Below are 20,181 nucleotides of genomic sequence, written 5' to 3' on the forward strand. Positions count from 1 at the left end.
AACAGCTCAGCTTGGAAGAAAAATCAAACGAGAAGCGTGTCTCTGCGAGCTACACAGCTATAGTTTCTTGTAATAAGATGTGTTATAGCTATGAAACAACAACAAATTAGGTTTTTTACTGTTGCCTCCCCGAGACATATACATATTCTATCCTTTTCTGGAAAAACACTGTCTCTTAGTAAACAACTAAGTCTTTACACACGACCTACTTCGTTTGTTATTATTCTAACGACAATGTACGACAATTGAAACGTAGTGCAGGTGATCAGACTTCAGTTTTCCGTAAAACCGGGGGATGGTTCCCAACTACGCGGACAGTCGACGTCTCTAAACCTACCCGTAGTTCGACAGAACACTGTATACATATACATATACATATGTTTAACCTAACTGAACTTTTATTCTATCTTAATGAACGAAATATTCGTTATTTTTTGGAATAATATTCACCTAAATTTTTTTGCGTTTATTTGCTATCTGTTACGATAATAAACAAATGATTTGAGTAGAATAACACGAACAATAGAGAGTTATTTTAGATATTTTGCTCATTGGTTTATATCTGCTTCTCTTTATAATAAAGACAAATAATAGGAATCACAGAGACGATGGAATCTGTTTTTATTGTCGAGGATTATATTTCTAAATAATTGAAATTTGTCAGTTTACTGAGATATAAATTTCATAACTTCTGAAGGCAAAAGGATAATTTGCTAATTGTGGTCTGTTTGCAAAAAGGAACACTAGTAATCTTCAAATTAACTGTTTAATTAATTTACAGCTCTATTAATTTAAGCAAACATTCACTGATCGTGAAACTATATTTTTAATAGACAGGCACATTCTGTCGGAATTTTATTTGTAGAAAGATACAAAGGAATATGAAGAAGAACCAGATGATCCTTGGGCAGGCCTTCCTTATACCGTTGATCTCGAAACTGGTAAGTACAAATCAGTTTTGTAAATTTAACAAAGTTTCACGTCAAATTCAGGAAAAGTAGGTGTTCTTTCGATAATAGTAATGGCAAACGACAGTAAAAAAAAATTCCGTGCAATCATAGTCCTTTTATTGACATAATTATTACAAAGATCTATATAACTCAAACTTGACACAATATACACCGCCTCTTGTAAGTTTAATCGCGCAATGCAAAAGTGCGATGTAAGATTCAATTCGTTTCATCAAATTCAAAGTTTCATGTCGAACTCAACACAGTGAAATTTATCATTCTCGCCTAAATCACTTTTTCCCTATAGTTACTTTCAGTTTTACCGCATCTTAACGGATAGAATTAAACTTTCAACTGATACTCTGTGTAAAAAAATCCCAGATTGAAGTACGTATTGCAAAGAATAAATTGATGAAATAAATTCTTCAAATTTATGCGTAACATTTACATATATATCCACCTATTTCAGTAGATACGTAACTCAACTAAACTCTATGCACCTTGTGAAACAACCTTTCCTTAAAATTCCCAGTAGAAACCAAAGAACGAAGTAAAAACTTGTTTAAACTTTTTATTCGCAAATTTCATTATAAAAGCAACATTGAAATATCGATAGGAAAAAAACGACGACAGCTTATAGTATGAAAGGTGTTCGGAACTTTGATTATACAAGACGTTTATGCACCGCTTTGAATGTTTAGTTTCCGTATCAACCTCTAATTAAAGAGTCACTCAAACATGAAAGACACCGTCGCGTATCCTAGACATTCTCTATCGTGCCAATAAAAAAAATCATAAACTGTTATATACAGCTGGGTCAGGCACTATTTCCTTCGATTTTGAAGCATGTCAAATTTACACGGTTACTTGGAACGTGTTCGTTTGCAGTCAAAGACTTCGCCGTAGTACCTGACCGCACCTTTCGCGAATCTAATTATCATAAACGTGTTAACTAAATGCATTCATTCAATGTTTTCCCGATCACGTAATCCAGTAGCAACTGAGGTAAACTGAGAACAGTTGCAAAAGGAAGGAAAAATGTCGAGTTGCTGGAAGCGTGAATGCTGTATGATAGTTATTATAAGTGGTTACACTTCGACATAAAGATCAAGGGGATACTGTAATACGTTACAAGGATAAAAATTTGCGATTATATTTTATAATTTTATACGAAACGATGTTAAATTAAGTGCGTTAAGTCGTGTTGTTTATGATAGTTGAAGAAATATTTTAAATTAATCGCAGGCTATTACAAAAAAATGTGGATTGTTGTTTATTGATAATACGAAGGCATTCAATTTTGTTGTTGTTTAAATTGAAGTAAATAGAACACTTGTTTAATAGGATATAAATTTGATAGTAGGCTTCATTTTTAAAGAGAAATTAATGAAAAAAGAAGTTTTCTCTTATTTTATCTTGCAAATTGTATTGATTTGTCATTTCTCCTCGCTACTTTTCCTCGATTGTGAACAAAACGTAGCAAGAAGTAGTAGAAAATAATAACATTTTTTATCTTAAGTGGGACATTCTGTAATTCAGTAGCTGCTGGAGTAAAAAATAAGTAATTACTCTATGAATTATTCTATAAACTGTTAAGTATGAAACTTGAAACAAAATAATAAAATAATAGAATTAGGAACAAAAATAAAATAACATCTAACGAAAATATATTATTTCTTACTGTTTGGTTTTCACCTTCTCCATTGCCCCATTGAGATCTTTCTCGGACCACGGTGCTCTTAATAATAATTTCGCTATCCTTACATACTTTCGTGATATTTCTGTAAATAATTAAGAGAAAAAAAATACATCGTTTTGTAAATTCTTCGATACAAAACGTCACTGCACAAATCTGACAATAAGAAATTAGCAACAGATGTATTTATATAAATAGGATACATCGACTTGAAAAGGTAAGTTTCTCTGCTCTTCATACTTGCGTTAATTTATCACAGAAAAAGTAGTCACTTACAAAATTGAAGTTGTTTAGTATCTATTCACTGCACATCAGAATTTCTGTATATTTTTCAAAGAACGGTAACAATCACACTTAAACTTTAGCTGCATTTTTAAACGATCGAGGCAGGTTCAAACATATCCTTCGCAACGGTGCATCCTTACTTGTGTGCATAATTTGTATAGTTCTACCATACTAGATTCAAAGAAGGAAGATGATCAAAAAATCGGTATAGATAATCTATAATCGGTGAAGCAAAATTGCTGCGGAAAAGAAACAGATCCATTTCTTACATAGTGATTTTCCATGACACAGTACTAGTAACATTATTTATCTTCAATCTTCATCTTAATATTTCTTAAGCAAACCCTACACGTTGTTCTATACAAGCCTCTCAAAAACCAAAGCGACCAAAATACTCCACCAAATAAAATTTGTTCTATTTACGAAAAATTAGACACGAAGCATGCTCTTTAATACTAAAATTGGAAGAATATCAAAATATTCGGCCTCTCAGTGGCTCGTATCATTCTACACCAAAAAATCTACTTAAATAAATCTTCTTCCGTTTTATCTCTATTTGCATACCTCATATCATTCAGCTGTATCGCATCTCGCGAAAAATCCGCAAAAAATCTGCCCCCAGAAAAACGATAAAAGGACAGAAATGTCTGAAATGGGGCATGATCATATATGCAAACCGTAGCGTTTAGTTGACCAGCAAGCTACACTTCGGTTCAGGTAGTACACGAGCACTGAGTATACACGAGAAGATTTCACAGAGCCAGGTTCCAGTTCGTGAGGTTTCAGAGAGAAGTCGGGGAGTGGCCTTAGGAACGCCCTCGCTACCTTCTTCCCTCTCTTTCCTTCGGACCCCACCATCCCGACCAGCCCTTCGTGTTCGCTTCGTTCCCCTTCTTCTCTGCATTTAATTACTTTACGTCGCGGTGGCCAGAGAGTGCGCCTAGCCCGCTGCGATCCACTCTACGTCGTGTTTGGTATCGACGCTTGACGAAGGTTCCCTCGTTAAAACCTTTTTAAAATGTCGCTATATCCGCGAACCCCTTTCCTCCTCCTTTTTTTCCCCGTTCACTTTGTATTTTTATTTATTTTTCTGTTTTCATTTTTCTTTTTTAGGTTGTTTCTTTATTCCTCGATAAAAGTAAGAAAGTTATTATTGTCGGCGCCTTTAAAGACTTCTTCCCTCTCGTAACAGTCTGAAGATAAATAATTTTCGATCGTTACAGAAATTGATATGTGCAGAGATTGTTACGCTCCGATTTCGAATCTTCGCCGCGCGATTGTAGATTTCTTTTGATAGGGAGAAGTTCGTACACCGAGGTTCGTGAGCACTGAGACGCTTATTGGCTTGAACAGCCGTTGAGAAATTATTTGTTTGGAATTTGGAATAATTTTAAATATCTATTTCTACTTAAGGTGTTGCGAAAATAAGATTCTAATAGGGTGTCGAAACATTGTCGCGAAATTGAGTTCGTTGCAGGTCGTTGAACTTGTCTCAGCAACTGAATTATAGCTACCATTTTGAAAAAATTCGTGGTATCTTCATTTCGCCAAAACCAATGCAACAAATAACGAAACTTTGTCCCCTTTTAACTGTCAACTGATAGCGTGAACACCCTGTGTATTTTTGCTGATATATGATACTAACATTGTCAAAGAAATGTAACTTAAATCGTATAATTCTCTCTGCAAAAATGGTGTCCTGATATTTATGAACGACAGTGTAACGAAGAATTTCGTGTTTAAAGGAAACCTTTGCATTTATCATGAGATAACTCCGAATCGGTACAAAGAGTAGGATATTTCTGAGAAAAAGTATATCACCTCCACTTGATCAACATTTTACGGTTCTCCGCCAAATTATCATTGACCGAAGCTAAACAATTTTGCAACACGACCATTGCGTTAAAGAGTAGCTGAATAAGTAGTAGAGAGCACGATATTTTTCATTCGTCGAATAATTGTCCTTCTTTGTAAAACGCATAACACTCCATAACGCAGATAACTCATCTCTAATTCACTGCTGCTGCAAATTATATAGAAAAAGTTCACTTTAAAAATATCAGTTCCCTTCTTTCTTTTTACATACACTTTCTTTTACATAAACTTACACTTACGATTATAAATTCATAACGTTTATTATTAAAACCGAATGCTACGCAACGATATTTAACAATTTCCATTTTTATTACACTTGATATGATGTCACCCACATCGCGATAAATTATTTTATCATTTAGAAATGGAGGAAAGATAAGTTGAACGAGCGGCGCGGCGGTTAGGTTAGAATTTATCGTAATTTACAGTACCTATTGCTTATTTGTTCCACTGTATTGGGCCGTTAGTGTAGCAAATTAATTCGATTCCGCAATAATAAGTTCGTTTTACAAAGTACCGGCCGGCCTAACAAGAGAGCAGCGGAGCTCATTACGCGGTTATCTCGTCGTCGATCGATCGAATCTACTCGACGTACGGCATTGTGTGATTAATGAGTCGCTCGACAAAAGAAAGCACAAATTCCTTGGGCGTCGCTATTCTTCAAGATTTACTAACAGAAAATGGAGAATAATGAGCGAGCTCCAGCCGGGAATACAGATCTTTCAAAAAAATATCTTTATCACTTAGGTAACATTTAGGGGAGTGTAACAATGTTCGGAATCATTTATAAATGCAAAATTTAACGTACACCGCAGAAGAAAGTATCGTATGATTTAAATTGAATTTTTTCGATCAAGCTAGGTGTCGTATATTGCAGAAATATACATTCGTATGCTCGTTGTACTTCGAGATTCTAGAACGAATATTTTTTTTTAGGATTTTAATCATTTTTTAATGAATTTTGTGTGTCGAATAATTTTTTATTAGAATTATTATGGTGACGAGGATTGCTTCATATTCGGTAAGTAGATTTTAGTAGATTTCAGTAGACGTCTATGGAATTCAGTAGATTTTAGTAAAATTTGATAAATTTCAGTAGATTTTAGTAGATTTCCAAAGATTTCAATAGATATTAGTAGAATACTGTAGATCTTAATAGAATTCACAGATTTTTGTAGTTTTCAGTAGACATCTATGGAATTCAGTAGGTTTCACTAAAAGTTAATAAATTTCAATAGGTTCTAGTAGAATTCAGTAGATTTTGGTAGATTTTTATAAATTTCAGAAGATTTCAATAAACATCAATAAAACACTGTAGACTTTAATAGATCTCAGCAGGTTTTAATAGATTCCACTAGATTTCAGTAGATTTCACTTCACATTCAGTAAGTATCCTAACACTTACGAACAGAAGCGTAATTACAGTACCTACTTACAATGTTTCCCCTTAAACAAACACTATATAAGAATCTACTCGTCAAAAAAGAAAAAAAAAAAATACCTGCGTTCGTTATCTGATCAACGCTCAAGTAATTCATTAAACTCGCTGATTTAAGAATATAATTCATCGCACTGGGAAGATTCACTGAATACATAATCAGGCGTCTTAATAACTTTAGTTGTCGGAGAATCGCGAAACTTCATCGTTACAGCTTGATACAAAATTGCATTCGAACCGGCGCTTTACGATTACATGTAAATTTATTCGCGGCACGTAATCCCTAACACTATTACAAATCGTTTCCTCTGGTTACATGAACGTTGGCTCGCGCGAATCGCGATCCTCACGCATAAGACCACTGCTTTCGTGAAAAAGAGCAGGGAGGAAAGGAGAATAAAAGGGCGCCGTATGTTGCTGTCGACGTAGAAGGCGCTTGTACCAATTTGATGAAGCATGATGGATTACATGGTGGATCTTATAAAAAGTTTAAATCGGAAGAATAAATTATCATAGCATTGTCTCGCTGGCTAACCCCTTTGAGAGTATGCTGGACGTGTTCCTTTTCCATCGACACGATGTATTTTTCTTTGTTGCGTTATAATGTTCCCTGCGTTATTAAAATGTTCCCTGCTTTAAGTCCATCGTGAAACGTATCAACGACATCTCTGTTTTCACAATTTGGAAATCACGTTTAGTGCACTGTAATCGCTATAATGAATTACTTACGAATATTTAAGCGTGGATATTTGTAACTGTAGTTTCTGTAAAAAAAATTTAACGAATTCGTCTTTAATAGCCTTTTAAATCTTCCAAATATAGTCTTTTAAGAATTAATCAAGAAAAACAGATCAATTTTCTTATTATTGTTCACAAGTAGCAAAAAATAGTGTACGCCACCTTCGGTTAAAAAATAATGTCAAGCTTGCATTCTATTGCCATTTGTAATGAAAATGTATAAATAGCGATTAAGGGCTGTGATATTCTTTGCAAAAGAGTGTAACACTCTTTGCATCGTTGACACTGTTATTTAAAATACAGTAGCTACTTGCACATGCGTGATGTTAACTCTACGTTAGACAGATTGGGCATTCTAAGTAAAGTGGATTAGAAGAATAAATCAGATGAGAAGAATTATTCTTTGACGTTATTTTAAATGGAACATACTGCAGATATACAGTTCTATTTTGTTAGGCGATTAATCGATTTTACACCACTCTCACAGTGACATTTTGTAACAGGTATTCAGTATGACGGACTATGCCTTTTACAATAGGTACCTATACCTACGACCTTATCTGCGCCTTTAATAATTCATCGAATAGAGGAAGGTAGACTGCTTAAGGTTGAATATCGAACAAACCTGATGCATTACAATGTAGAAAGTAAAAAAATATCGATTCATTGGTATAGATTTATTCTTTCCTTATTATTTATTCCGCCTGTTTTCAAATACGAAGTTGTGCAATGTACGCGTCGTGCGTTGTAAATCGTAGTTCTTAAGTACTTACCGTAGGTTGAAGAAAATTCTGTGGCTCGAGATAAGATGAAATGATAGAATAGCTTTTTGTCATACAAAGCTTCATTTTCTAAAAAAATTTATCTTGTTCCATTTGCACTACTTTTGACACTTTTCTGAATGTTTAAATGGAAAATTGAATACTGTATATGCTGATATACATACAAGATAAAAATCTTTTAGTTATATTCTTTATATCTTTTTAATAACAGCTTGAATGTAGTAAAAGTTTCGTTGATACGATCACTGCGATCCGTGAATTAAAGAAACTCCCATTAAAGAAAATTTCGTACTCAACTTATGCGTTATGCGCGCAAAATTTCCGAAAAGTAAGACTGCAAAATTGCAGCGATCTTTTTCGCGGTGGATTTAAAGAGTCTCAAGACCAACGCGAAATACTCGTAGCGGCATCGAAATTCGCCTGTTTGTTCACACCATTCGCTTCCGGAACGAATATTTCACCTTGATCTATAAGATTCGGTGTCTTTCATTTTCTACGATCGTCATTGTTTTTACGTCGCGAATTTAGAGCGGCGCGAAGAAAACGCCTTGAAAAGCGAAGTAAATCCACCGCGAAAATGTCGCTAAATACAACTTAGCGGAAATTTATCGCGTTCGTGTGAACACGCACATATGTGCCGGTGATTATGAACGTAGTCTAAGTCAAAAATCTAAAAAAATTGAATTTATCGCTTATTTTATTCTGCGTCGATCTTTTCACAGATAAAAGTTACATTATGAGAGCAAACAGGTATTTTATTGCATAATGAAAAAATACACCCAAAGGGAAGATTCTAAGTATCTCGAAACGAAAAATATATGATTTAGGCAACTTCCATAATCACGATCACAAATGTTCGTTGGTCTCAGGGTTCCTCCACCTCGTTACGAAAAAAATGAGTAAAAATGTGTAGCAAAATATACCGCCAATGTACCGTGAAATATATTGTATTTAAAAAAAAAGATTTTTCTAAATAAAAATCGTGAAAGTTGAACGATTCGTAGGTTGGAAATGAATTACGGGAATAAACATGCTCGATTGGCTAATCTGTAGGAACGTCAATTCGAATGGAGATAGTAGGAATCGTGAACGGTAGGAAAGAAACTACAAAACGCATGCGTGAGTATATAAAATGGAACATCTGCCACGTGCGCGGGCGGTGCATAGTGCCTATCCATGCGTGGACGACATAAATCTCAAGGGGAAAGATCGTGAAAGCATGGCCGCATCCGCCATGCGTGCGCACGTATTTAGCTAAACACGCCTACTTTTTCGCTCTTCTGATAACGTAACAGATAAATCAACGCTGAAATTATTTAAAAAGCTGGATCGTTTGCATCTCTGTAAATTCTTTCGTTTCTCGCAAGTGTCGATATTTGTAGTGGAATTTTTAATCAAGGGTGCGGTAGTTCGAAACGAAATACGTTTATTATTTACATCGTGTTTTTTCATTTTTCCAATTATTTTCACAGAAGTAAGTGTGTGATGTTTAGCGAATTCGTCCTGCATCGAAAAAGTTGCAAGAATTTATATTTTTCATTCATGAAATGTAATTATACTTCTTCGTACATGGTCGTACTTGTATGATTGTATTATTTACATTGTAAAATGTAATTATACTTCACAATGTAAATATAATTATACTTCATAATGTAGATATAATTATACTTCATAATGTAGATATAATTATACTTTACAATGTAAAATATAATTATACTTCACAATCTAAATTATAGTCATACCTGCTTCTTAATACTTTACATACTTAAATGATTGTGTTATTTTATTGTGTCATTATTATACCAACAAAATCTTACTCGATATATTATTATTATATAAACTGTTTTAATAATAATGGGTGCCAGTGTTAGTTTTAGGCATTAGGTAGGTGACACTGCTGTTGATGATTTCCGCATTACATTGCCCAAGTAACACCGTTTTTTATGTTACATAATCTTTAAATTGCGATAAAATTAGCAAGAACTAATGAAATTGTAGACGTGCAATTTATTTCTCAGTGTTACTTAAATGTATATGTATATTCCTTTCGTCACGATCGCTCGTAAAGAGGGAGAAAATAATATTCGATTGGGCTCGATGCTGTGGCAATAACTATGACTAATTTCCCCTAACGTGGATACAGAATTAAGGGAGAATTTTACTTTGGAGACGCGTGAAAATTAGCAGATTTCGTCTCACGACAGAAATGAAAAGAAAATTCTTGTTCGATCTGTGAAAATTTGAAATTTGCCATTTTTGATCAAATGACCTCTTTCGTAGATATTTTCGAGACCATTTCTGCGGAAGAATTGACGCACCTTTATCACACGGAATTTAAAGTAAATGGAACAATTTCTCCAAGTGATCCAAGTTGTCGGTAAATCCCAAAAGAGAATCAATATTTGGAGTCGTACGTGTTCCGCCATGTTAGTTCGGCAATTTTAGTTAGAAACCCCCATGGGAGACGTGCTTGGGGCAGCTGTCTGGTGAGGCATGTATAGGGTTATAGGAATACTCGGGGCAATGACTTGCTATATCCACCCCTGTAACACAAGCACACATCATTACTCATATCGTGGCTCTTTGCACGTCACGAATTCAGGACGAATTCGGGATGGCACTTCCAAGAAGCTGAGGGATGAGAGGTGCATTATAAAATTTATATTATACAGGTATTGTGTTTATATATTGGAGTATAGTACTGCAAAATTTTAAGTATAAGATTGCATTGCAAAATTAAAAAATATAAGTAACAGAGGTGCATTATAAAATTTATATTATACAAGTATTATGCTTATATATTGGAGTATAGTATTGCAACATAATAAAAAATGTAAGAAACAGAGGTGCATTATAAAATTTATATTATACAGGTATTGTGTTTATATATTGGAGTATCTGTATTACTGCAAAAGTTCAAGTGTAGAATTGCATTGCAAAATTGAAAAATACAAGGAACAGTGGTGCATTGTAAAATTTTTTTAGGTATTACGTTTACATATTTTCGAATCTAGTTTTCATTATATTTGACTCTTTTATCAGAACTGCGACTTTCATAAAGAAACGCAGTAGCTCCTTATGCAAACACGAATATCTCTTTATGCAATTTGAAATTGTAATGCCACTTCATACTGCTAATTTCAAGGTAAAGTAGTACGAAGGCAAAATACTATATTTTTTTATCTATAACAATTTGAAAGTCATATAGAGGCAGAGCAGATTTCTGTACAGAAAAATTTCTTTTCGCAAAATAATTTTGATTCGTTCAATTGCAACTCTGTTAATCGTTCATTTCTTTGTCGTAACGAATATCCGTTGATAATTAATATCGATGGCAATAATTAATACGTAGGCAGATACTAATTACAAGCAACAAGATAGCAAAATTATACGTAATAGCGTACCTGTATTAACGACAATTAAAGAAAATTTCACAATGACTTCGTATTAACTTCAAAATCGTACATCCTAATCGATTCAAATCGCGTTTTTACTTGCTTCAATTATGTAATTATCTTGTTATTAGAGATAGCGAACTGCACACCTTTTTCATAATATTTTCCAGTATCTACACTGTGTTTCTCTCTCAAAGTTCACAATGACTTCGTATTAACTTCAAAATCGTACATCCTAATCGATTCAAATCGCGTTTTTACTTGCTTTAATTATGTAATTATCTTGTTATTAGAGGTAGCGAACTGCACACCTTTTTCATAATATTTTCCAGTATCTACACTGTGTTTCTCTCTCAAAGTGAATTAAAATTAGATACAATAGAACGTTAATTGTTTTCGATTCGCACGTTTCCTCGTAATTAAGTTTAACGTATTAACGAGTAGCGAGATAGCATTTAGATCTCTTTTTCTCCGACGAAAGGTCGTCTCTGTCGTTGAAAATACGTCGGAAATTCAGTCGTATTAACACGTTGATATAAAATTCACGTTAAAGCGAAGATGAGCCGTTCGAAGTTAAGAAATGACGACAGTTGCCAATAACGATGAAAAATTAAGTTGTTGACATCATCTCCTCCACACCCTTTTCAGCTTTTCGAAATTCTCGCCTTGGTACAATGGAGATCCTCTACGGATTATAACAGTTCTTACCTGCCTCGGTGTGCCTTCACGATTTTCCAACGCTTTTTTTTTGCAAATCATCTTTATTCTATAACTGACACGCATAGATATCCAAATCTTCGCAAGAATTATTAGGATTTGTTGTTAAATATGAAAACTTTCGTCCGTTCGGTATAAAACTAAATTAGGTATTACTTTCTCGCCTCCTCTGTTTAAAATTTATTATTTGTCAGGAACCAAAAAACGTCTTTGCGTTTTTATCGTTGTGATTCAGAACGCGTCGAGTATTTTTTAGTCATTTATACGATCGTTATCATCAGCCGTATCAGCCTTCTAATGCTTAAGTAAAAACGACTGTAATTTTAGCGTCTGAGTTATTAAAGAATTTTGACATTATATCCACACATGTGTGCTTTCTTCTCTCGAAAGAAATGGTGAAATGACTGTAAGAAATGATAGTCCGACGGAGCAGTATCTAATGAACACATCTGAAAGATGCGATAACACTTTTTAATTTAGATCAGATCACTTTTCTTTCGCATGACTTTTGGCGTGTTACTTATTTATATCGTAACTTTCATGTCCCATCGCATGAAAGAAATGAAACGAAGCAATGACATTATTAAACTAGTTAATGGAAAAATAAATTAATCGTTAAAATAAACAAAATGAAGGAACTAAATATGAAAAAGGAACAAATTTAAATACTAATGTAATCCGAGATTAATACAATTTTGGATGTTAATGCTTTTCATGTGCTGTGTCAATTTTACCTCGTTTAGGGTCCATAATCACACTTATTCAAATAGTGCATTAGGTTTTATTTTTTGTAATTTATAAATCTTTTGTATATCAGATGGATTATTTTATCGTGATTGTAATAAAATTTCGTCATCGACATATTGGCAAATAGATAAATATGTGCATTTCTAAAAATTGGTTGTTCCAGTTTATTAGTTTATCTATTTGGTAAATGTCACTTATGTTTCATGTTCACGATCAAACACACGTAGAAGAATACAAATTGAAGAAGAGAGAAAAATGCAAAGCCAAACATTAAATAAAGGAAGAGTCAGGCGCACTAAGTTAAGCTTTTGGCTGAGACCCATGTTGATTTAGGATAGATATGTATCAGACCAGGTTGGTTAAGGTTGGCCTGTCACTTCAAGTACCATTAGCCGTTTCTAGACACTCTCTTGAGTCGACCTTCGACCTGTCATTATTGCATCAAGCCATTTCTTCAACCAGCACTTATAAGAAATTCCATTTAAGAGTGAAATAAAGATTTCGTAGCTTTCCTAAATGATTATTATGTCTTCGAGAAGTCAAACTCGCGTGAGTTTTCTTCATTTCTTCCCAAAGCCAGCACTTACAAAAAATTCGTAACTCTTGGAAATGATTGTTATATCTTGGAGAAGTCAAACTCGCGTGAGTTTTCTTCATTTCTTCCCAAAGCCAGCACTTACGAAAAATTTGATTTAAGGGTGAAATAAAAAATTCGTAGCTTTTGAAAATGATTATTATGTCTTCGAGAAGTCAAACTCGCGTGAATTTTCTTCATTTCTTCCCAAAGCCAGCACTTACAAAAAATTCCATTTAAGAGTGAAATATAGATTTCGTGGAGTTAAAAAATTATTACCTATTATATCTTCGAGAAGTCAAACTCGCGTGCAATTTTCTTCGTTCCTTCCCAAAGCTTTTCTAAAACGGAACACTTGGAATAATTTTAAGAAAAGCGTTAAGATTAAAATGAGTTCTGCAGTATTAATCGAGGAATATAATAAAGAGCACTCATCTCGCATGACGTACATTTCTGATGTTTGTTATTTATCGAATAAGTAGGCTTACTGTAGCATACTTGAAGAAGAGAAATTCTTCGGCATGCATTTTCTCATGAGAGTTTGATTTCTCGTCTTAAGAAATCTGGAAGGATGATTGTGCCGTCAATGAAACGAAAGTTTTCTGATCTACATAAAAGATAGCAGTATAGAGCTACCGATCGACTAATTCGAAATGTGTTTTGTCATGGAATGGGTCACTGTGCCACTAGACCTCTCTCTCCAGAGAGAATTCGTGCATCATGACAACTTGCAACACTTACTTACTGCTAAAATTCCTTACTCTATAGAGATTTCATAAATTCTTATATACAGGAAATTAAGCTCTTTTCCTGCATATTGGAGAAGAAGAAAAAAAATGAAACAACAACATACGACGAATATAAAAATACTTCTACTACCAGATTAGGTATTCAATGAAAGATTGTATTGAACTCTTTTGGATATTAAGAATACACGTATCATTCAGGATATAATTATTTACAGTAAATTTCTTTCTTGTTTATTTTAAGTCGAATCAACCTACAAGTTCGGTTATTACGGTAAATTTAGTTGCATATAAAGTGAATGACTACGAGCGACTGTAGATTTCTTAGAAAGTATATTAACTCCGAAGGAAGACGGATGCTCTGAGAGTGGACGAATGCAAAGTCTGACTGACACGAAAAGTTTCAGCGAGTGTAGGTTTGAAAAAGAAACTCGATATAAAATTTTACATACATCTCACATTTTGCACTGTATTTGTTATTATTGACTGTGCAAATCAAGCCTTGAATCGACCCTTGAGGCGAACTTTTTCTTTGCTAAATATTTAAAAATGTTGGACTTTGTCGTTCCACATTTCGCAATAAAGTTTTATTTTACAGATAAGTTTGATTGTTCTCTTGAGGTTTTCTTTTGTTTTCTATATTTCTCCAAGTGTCTTCTGAGCTCTTGCATTCCGATGGAATATGTTTGATAACTAATTTGTCAAATCTTATACAGAACCATTGAAGGAAAGTTATTTACCGACTTCTAAACGCTGAATTACAACGATAGGCAGAACGAGGTCAAAATGACCATGCATCCACTGGGCGAGGATTTATACTCGTGAATGAAACACACAACATCGAAGTGTTTCATTCAAGGTACACATCGGTACTATTTCTCCTCTGATCTTCTCAATTTTCACTTCGCCAAGTGAAAGATCATATCTTGCCTATCAACGAAAAATCTCTCGATGAAATTTTCAGCATGTGTATAATTGACATAAATCTGCAAAACGTATTTGTCAAAGTTTCATCACGTGCTCAGATAAAAGAGTTGTGAACAGTGACCTTTACAATTTTCTTCGCGATTCCCACAAATTGCAATTTTTTCCAAATTTTTTGTACACGTCGTCTAGTGCGCCATTTCTTCTAACTTCTCAGAAAAACTCAAGTCGTTAGGTCCAATTCTGAAAAAGTTATACCGTTACAAAGAGTGTTCGAATATCGGTGGGAGACGCTGTGTGTATCAGAATTTTCTGCAAGGAGGGAACTGGATGTTACGTTGGTTCGTAACAGATAGAGTGAACAGGAGTAAAGAGAGGAACAGTTATGGAAGTAGACACGATCAAAGAAGAACCTTTCGGATGTGGAAAGAAGAAAAATGTACCTTCTAAGCATGACTGGACTACCGTCGCTCTTGTCGTGATCGCGTGGTCAACGAAAAGTGCAAGCTAGACACAAAGAGCAAACGTCATAGTATGAGGTGGCAACAGTGCTCATTGATGGCTAACTTGACATCTAGAATGACTGGTGTGTACGAGGTGTTAACTAGGTCTCTAACCCCATTTAGAGAATCTTGTGCATCGGTGGATCATGTATGGCGCCTTGATATTATCAACAGTAGCACTCCAAACAATTCAACTCGATCACTTCTTCAAAATCTCGGCAGTTATATAGGGCGATACAATAACTGTTGTTGTAGAGTTACTTCAGAGGCTATAATACGTGGTGAGAAAATTGTTCCTGTAAACATTGTTTTGGCCCACTGAACGTACTTGGCGTACTTCCGAGACAATAAGAAAAGTTTTTCCCACAACAATTTTTGGGCCCAAGAGTGACTGTCAGATGATCTACTAAATATATTATATATTTGTGATTAATGGAAGTTACACAGGGTGATCCAATAACTGTTATTATACAGTTACTTTCGAGACTATAATGATACCTAAAGAAAAACTTTTCCCACAAAAATTGTTACCCAGGAATGACTATCACATGGCCTACTAAATGTATTGTATATTTGTGATCAACAAGAGTTATACAGAGTGATCCAATAATTGTTACTAAATTGGGTGATACCAAAGTATAAAGGGTACTCGTTATTTTTCTTTCTAATACAATTAAACTTCTAGATTATTATAATATTTTCAAAAATTGATATAATACAATAAAAGATATAATAATATGTGAAAGAAGCGATACCTATGTGCCATACTTATTTATTTCTAAGTAGTGTAATATTCGGTCTAAAATTGATTCGACAATATTCACCACTTCGTAAATAATTAAGTGCTAATATTACAGTTATCGAATCACCCTGTATATGGTACATACTACTGTGTTTTCATATTTCTGTTGTACGATGAAACTTTTAAAGCTGAATATGCCTACTATACTTAAATTAGCAATCTAAGTCAGATAATGTATGTTTACTGATATTAATGTGAAATACAAGAAGTACGAACACTTTACAGCGCACAAGAGTACTCGACATTTCTCTCACAATCCAAAGACTTAACTATTAACTCTCGTAATCCGTAATATTAGATTTTTAATCATTCGCAAATTGATCGCTGAAGTGGTTAGTCGAGTGTTGAAAAATTCCAGGTTTTTTCGTGTTAACTCAAAGTTCGCACAATTCTTGTTAAGTTACTGCTGAGAGATCTAAGGGTTCGTACCTATTAGGCGCCAGTCGAAGCGAACGTGACATTTCAATCCGACATTTCATATTATACGACCTAACGGTGAGATAGGCGAGATTGAACGTTTATTTAATGGTAATATAGCAAGCACGTCGGCATAGCAAGTATATCATATACGTGTATTACATAAATTGCGATGGTAGGAGCGAAAAAACAAAGGGTAAAAGCATTATGTAAACGCAGACTATGAAAAACGCCGACATATTGCGTAGAGCTGACAGAATTAAAGAGCAGACGTAACGGATGAAAAAATGTTTGAATCAAAATTTTCGAAATTTTACAGAAAACATCGCATTTATATATTCTGTACAACCGTATAATCGTAATGTGTTAATATGTGCAAATGATTTCTGTAACTTGATAAGCTTTTCGTTATATCACCGCCATGTGCGTAAATGCATTCATACATACGTAAGATAAGGTAATACGAAAGTGAAAATATGCCCGAGATTGCAGGAGTTCATTTTTTTTTTCCAGCGCAAGTATCACAGAACTGCTATTTATTATACTATTCGATGGAACTTAGGTATTTCAGTACTTCGCGAAAATATTAACTTTGTAACGTTGTTCAAAGTTACGTTGTTAACGTAGTAACGTTGTTGTGAATTTAAGTAAAGAAATTAAGTTATTAAATAATATAGAAAAATTTTATTCGTGCTTTCTACGTCAGTCTGTTTTATTTTATTCTTTCTCAAAGTCCTTATCTACTATCCTAGTTCAATTGATCAATTGAACGTTAGCTACATTCGTGGAAATTATAAAACAGGACAATGTTATGGTGAATTCTTCCTCATACCGTGTCGTCGTTTACGAATAGTAATAATTATGTAATTTCTCGTTGAAGTGTAATTTTTGCAAAAGTAACACTTTATAATAATAATTTACTGGAAGGTATTAAAAAGTGTATACTGCTGTTTGCGATAATTTCAAATGACTACTGCGAATTAGCGAAAAATTGATCCGTATCTGCAACATTCGCATAGAACAGAAGCCGCACATTCATTTTGCAAGGAAATAGAAAAAGTCAAAGACCGCGATCGTATCTATCAGTCCATATTGCGGGACGAACCACGATGTTGGAAAAGTACAAGTTCATGCAGCCACTATTATTTATCGCATACAGAGGGTGTCCTAAACTTCGTCCTTCCACGAACGTTCCAGAAGATCGAGCACGCATTGTTACGTTATACTTTTATCAATGATCGCATTTCGCTTACACAGAATAGTTCGCCAAGGAATACAATGATTTGCACTTATTGATTAATAAATCAAATGCTCCGCAATTGTATTTACCATTCACGACCGACCTTTTTCTTTCGGCTTCTCTGAATTGACGGTATTTCGCAAGGAACTGTGTACGTTTAATTGAACGCGTCTTTACGTTTTGGGGAATTTTTTGTGGGTATACTTTTTACAGTCACGGATTCGTGGAAAATTCGAAATTTCAAGCTGTGAAGTTTAAAGATACTCGTGGAAAATTAGAAATTGAAAGGTACTCGTGGAAGCTTAGAAATTGAAAAGTGGAATTAATCTTTCGTTACTTTCAAATAAATATGCGAATGAAAGCAAAATTGTTGGAGACTGTAGAGAAATTGCGTAGAAAAAGAAGAAAAATTGTGTATAAAAGTGCATGAACGTAACTATGAAAATTAATGAGAGGATATACGTATTAGCTAACTGAAAAATCAAGAGAAAACTGTGATCGTTATAAAATCTTGAATACAGAACAGTTCATTCCTAATAATTAAAACTACAAAATATTTTGATCAAATTTCGCCTCTTTCTGTGCGAAAGATTTGAGGAATCAATTTCGTGTAAGATTTGTAGGTACCCATGTTGTAACTAAGCTTTCATATCAATTTTAAACTACTTCATTCAACCGACATTTATGCTTTTATCTTCAATAAGAGATACATCCTTAATACGATCTAAAATTTTATATATCAATTTTAAAAATCTACCTAGGCTCCAAAATCAATCTTTGAAAATATGCGACAAGTTACAACAGTGAAAATGCGTTACCTTCGTTTCTGTCATATATAAAGCACACTCAATTCCTAACACATCTAATACACGCGGTACTTGTTATCTTCAGTTAGACTGTATCAATGGTAATTATAAAATTAATCTGATATATCCGGAGGAATCTCGATAGAGTTCGAATAAGAGTGACGACACAAGAATAAAGGGTATCGATAGAACAGGCATTTGACAGGATTTAGATAGCATCTTAACAGCAGTGGTTTACAGCTTTTATCGTCTGTCGAGTCTAACCTACCGGTTGGCACTGGGAATCGCTAGGTCACCATCAGGACACCGAATAAATACACTTACACGAGTGCGCGAAAATCTTTTTCCAAGTGTCAAATTTACGAGTATACGAAGAAACTTCGAGAAATCGCATAAAATACCATAACGATGTTTATTATTAATATTGTTATTATTATAAGGCGTAGCGCCTAGCATAATCTATTTATGTTTGTAGGTACACAGGATTATCCTTTTAAATAGTTCACTTAGGTTTACTTGTTTATTGTTAATGTTTAATTTTACTTTTGTGAGGTATAATACTGTGTATACAATGTAATTAATATAATCGAGTATTTCTTCCTTTTAAATGAATGTAAAATCAGAAGCCAAGTTCATTTACCGTGCTAAAGGCGGCAGAACACGAAAAAAATCGATGATCTAAATTCAAAATTCTGCCACTTTGTGAATAATCAATATTTCTATTTCATTTTGGTTCGAACCATAGCCAAATTTATACCAACTAAGATTCTTCCTCATTTTTTTATCTTAGATCATGCAGACGTCCCGAGATCATGTAAACAGTCAACACAGCTTTCTGCAAAGCACACTCTATAAAACAAACTATAGTTTTACTTCAACAAAACGTATCACGTATTTCAAATACCCACAAAAAGTTGAATAATTCTTCTAAAAAAAAAAAATCTTAAAAATTGCTTAAAAGATGGCGCTCGAAACCAGAGTACTCCTTTGAGAATGCATTTATGCGCGCCAGTAACGGCGTAAATAATCATAAAAAAAAAAAGAACAGTTCCGTTCGTAAATTTCATTCTCCTAGATATCATAAACGAAATTTGAAACGGTTAAATTGCTCTCGAACCATCTCTCGCGGTATCGATACAGATTTTTGTAAGCGCGAAAGCCGAAGGACAATGACTCGGGGCTATGTCCTAGGAGGATGCACCCCTGGCTAAGCTCGTACGCGCAATGTCGACCGATCAAGACTCACTATACGCTCCCTCCTCACAGTGGGGAGTCGGAGAATGGCATTATGGGTAGAGACCTTCCTTCCCTTCTCTCCAGACCTCTAGCGCGCATTGTCTGGCAGCCATATTGGAATAACAGCCAACCCCGTCGTGATTGGTCCGTTTTTTAACGGAGAACCCGTCGCTTGGCACAATACTTGTCCTGACCATGGTTAGGCAATGCCTTGCTACGCGATAGACTATCAGTCGACTCCATGCTGTGCCTGCATCAAAATCATCTGCCGGTACTGGCTGTTATGATTCCTCTCGAAAATCGAACTGTA

At 34.4% G+C, this 20,181-nt stretch overlaps 1 protein-coding gene across 6 annotated transcripts in view; it reads left to right on the forward strand.

Moving 5' to 3' along the window:
- The window catches only part of LOC108574426 (segmentation protein cap'n'collar), a 130,397-nt gene that overhangs the window by 51,229 nt on the left and 58,987 nt on the right, over positions 1 to 20,181 (forward strand). For all 6 annotated transcript variants that reach the window (XM_017937013.1, XM_017937016.1, XM_017937012.1 and 3 more), the window contains exon 3: positions 866 to 941. In XM_017937013.1, coding sequence (XP_017792502.1) covers positions 866 to 941 — 76 coding nt within the window. The remainder of the gene's footprint in view (positions 1 to 865; positions 942 to 20,181) is intronic.

Source organism: Habropoda laboriosa, unplaced genomic scaffold, assembly GCF_001263275.1.
Source record: "Habropoda laboriosa isolate 0110345459 unplaced genomic scaffold, ASM126327v1 scaffold214, whole genome shotgun sequence".
In the NCBI taxonomy this organism is placed as follows: Eukaryota; Metazoa; Arthropoda; class Insecta; order Hymenoptera; family Apidae; genus Habropoda; species Habropoda laboriosa.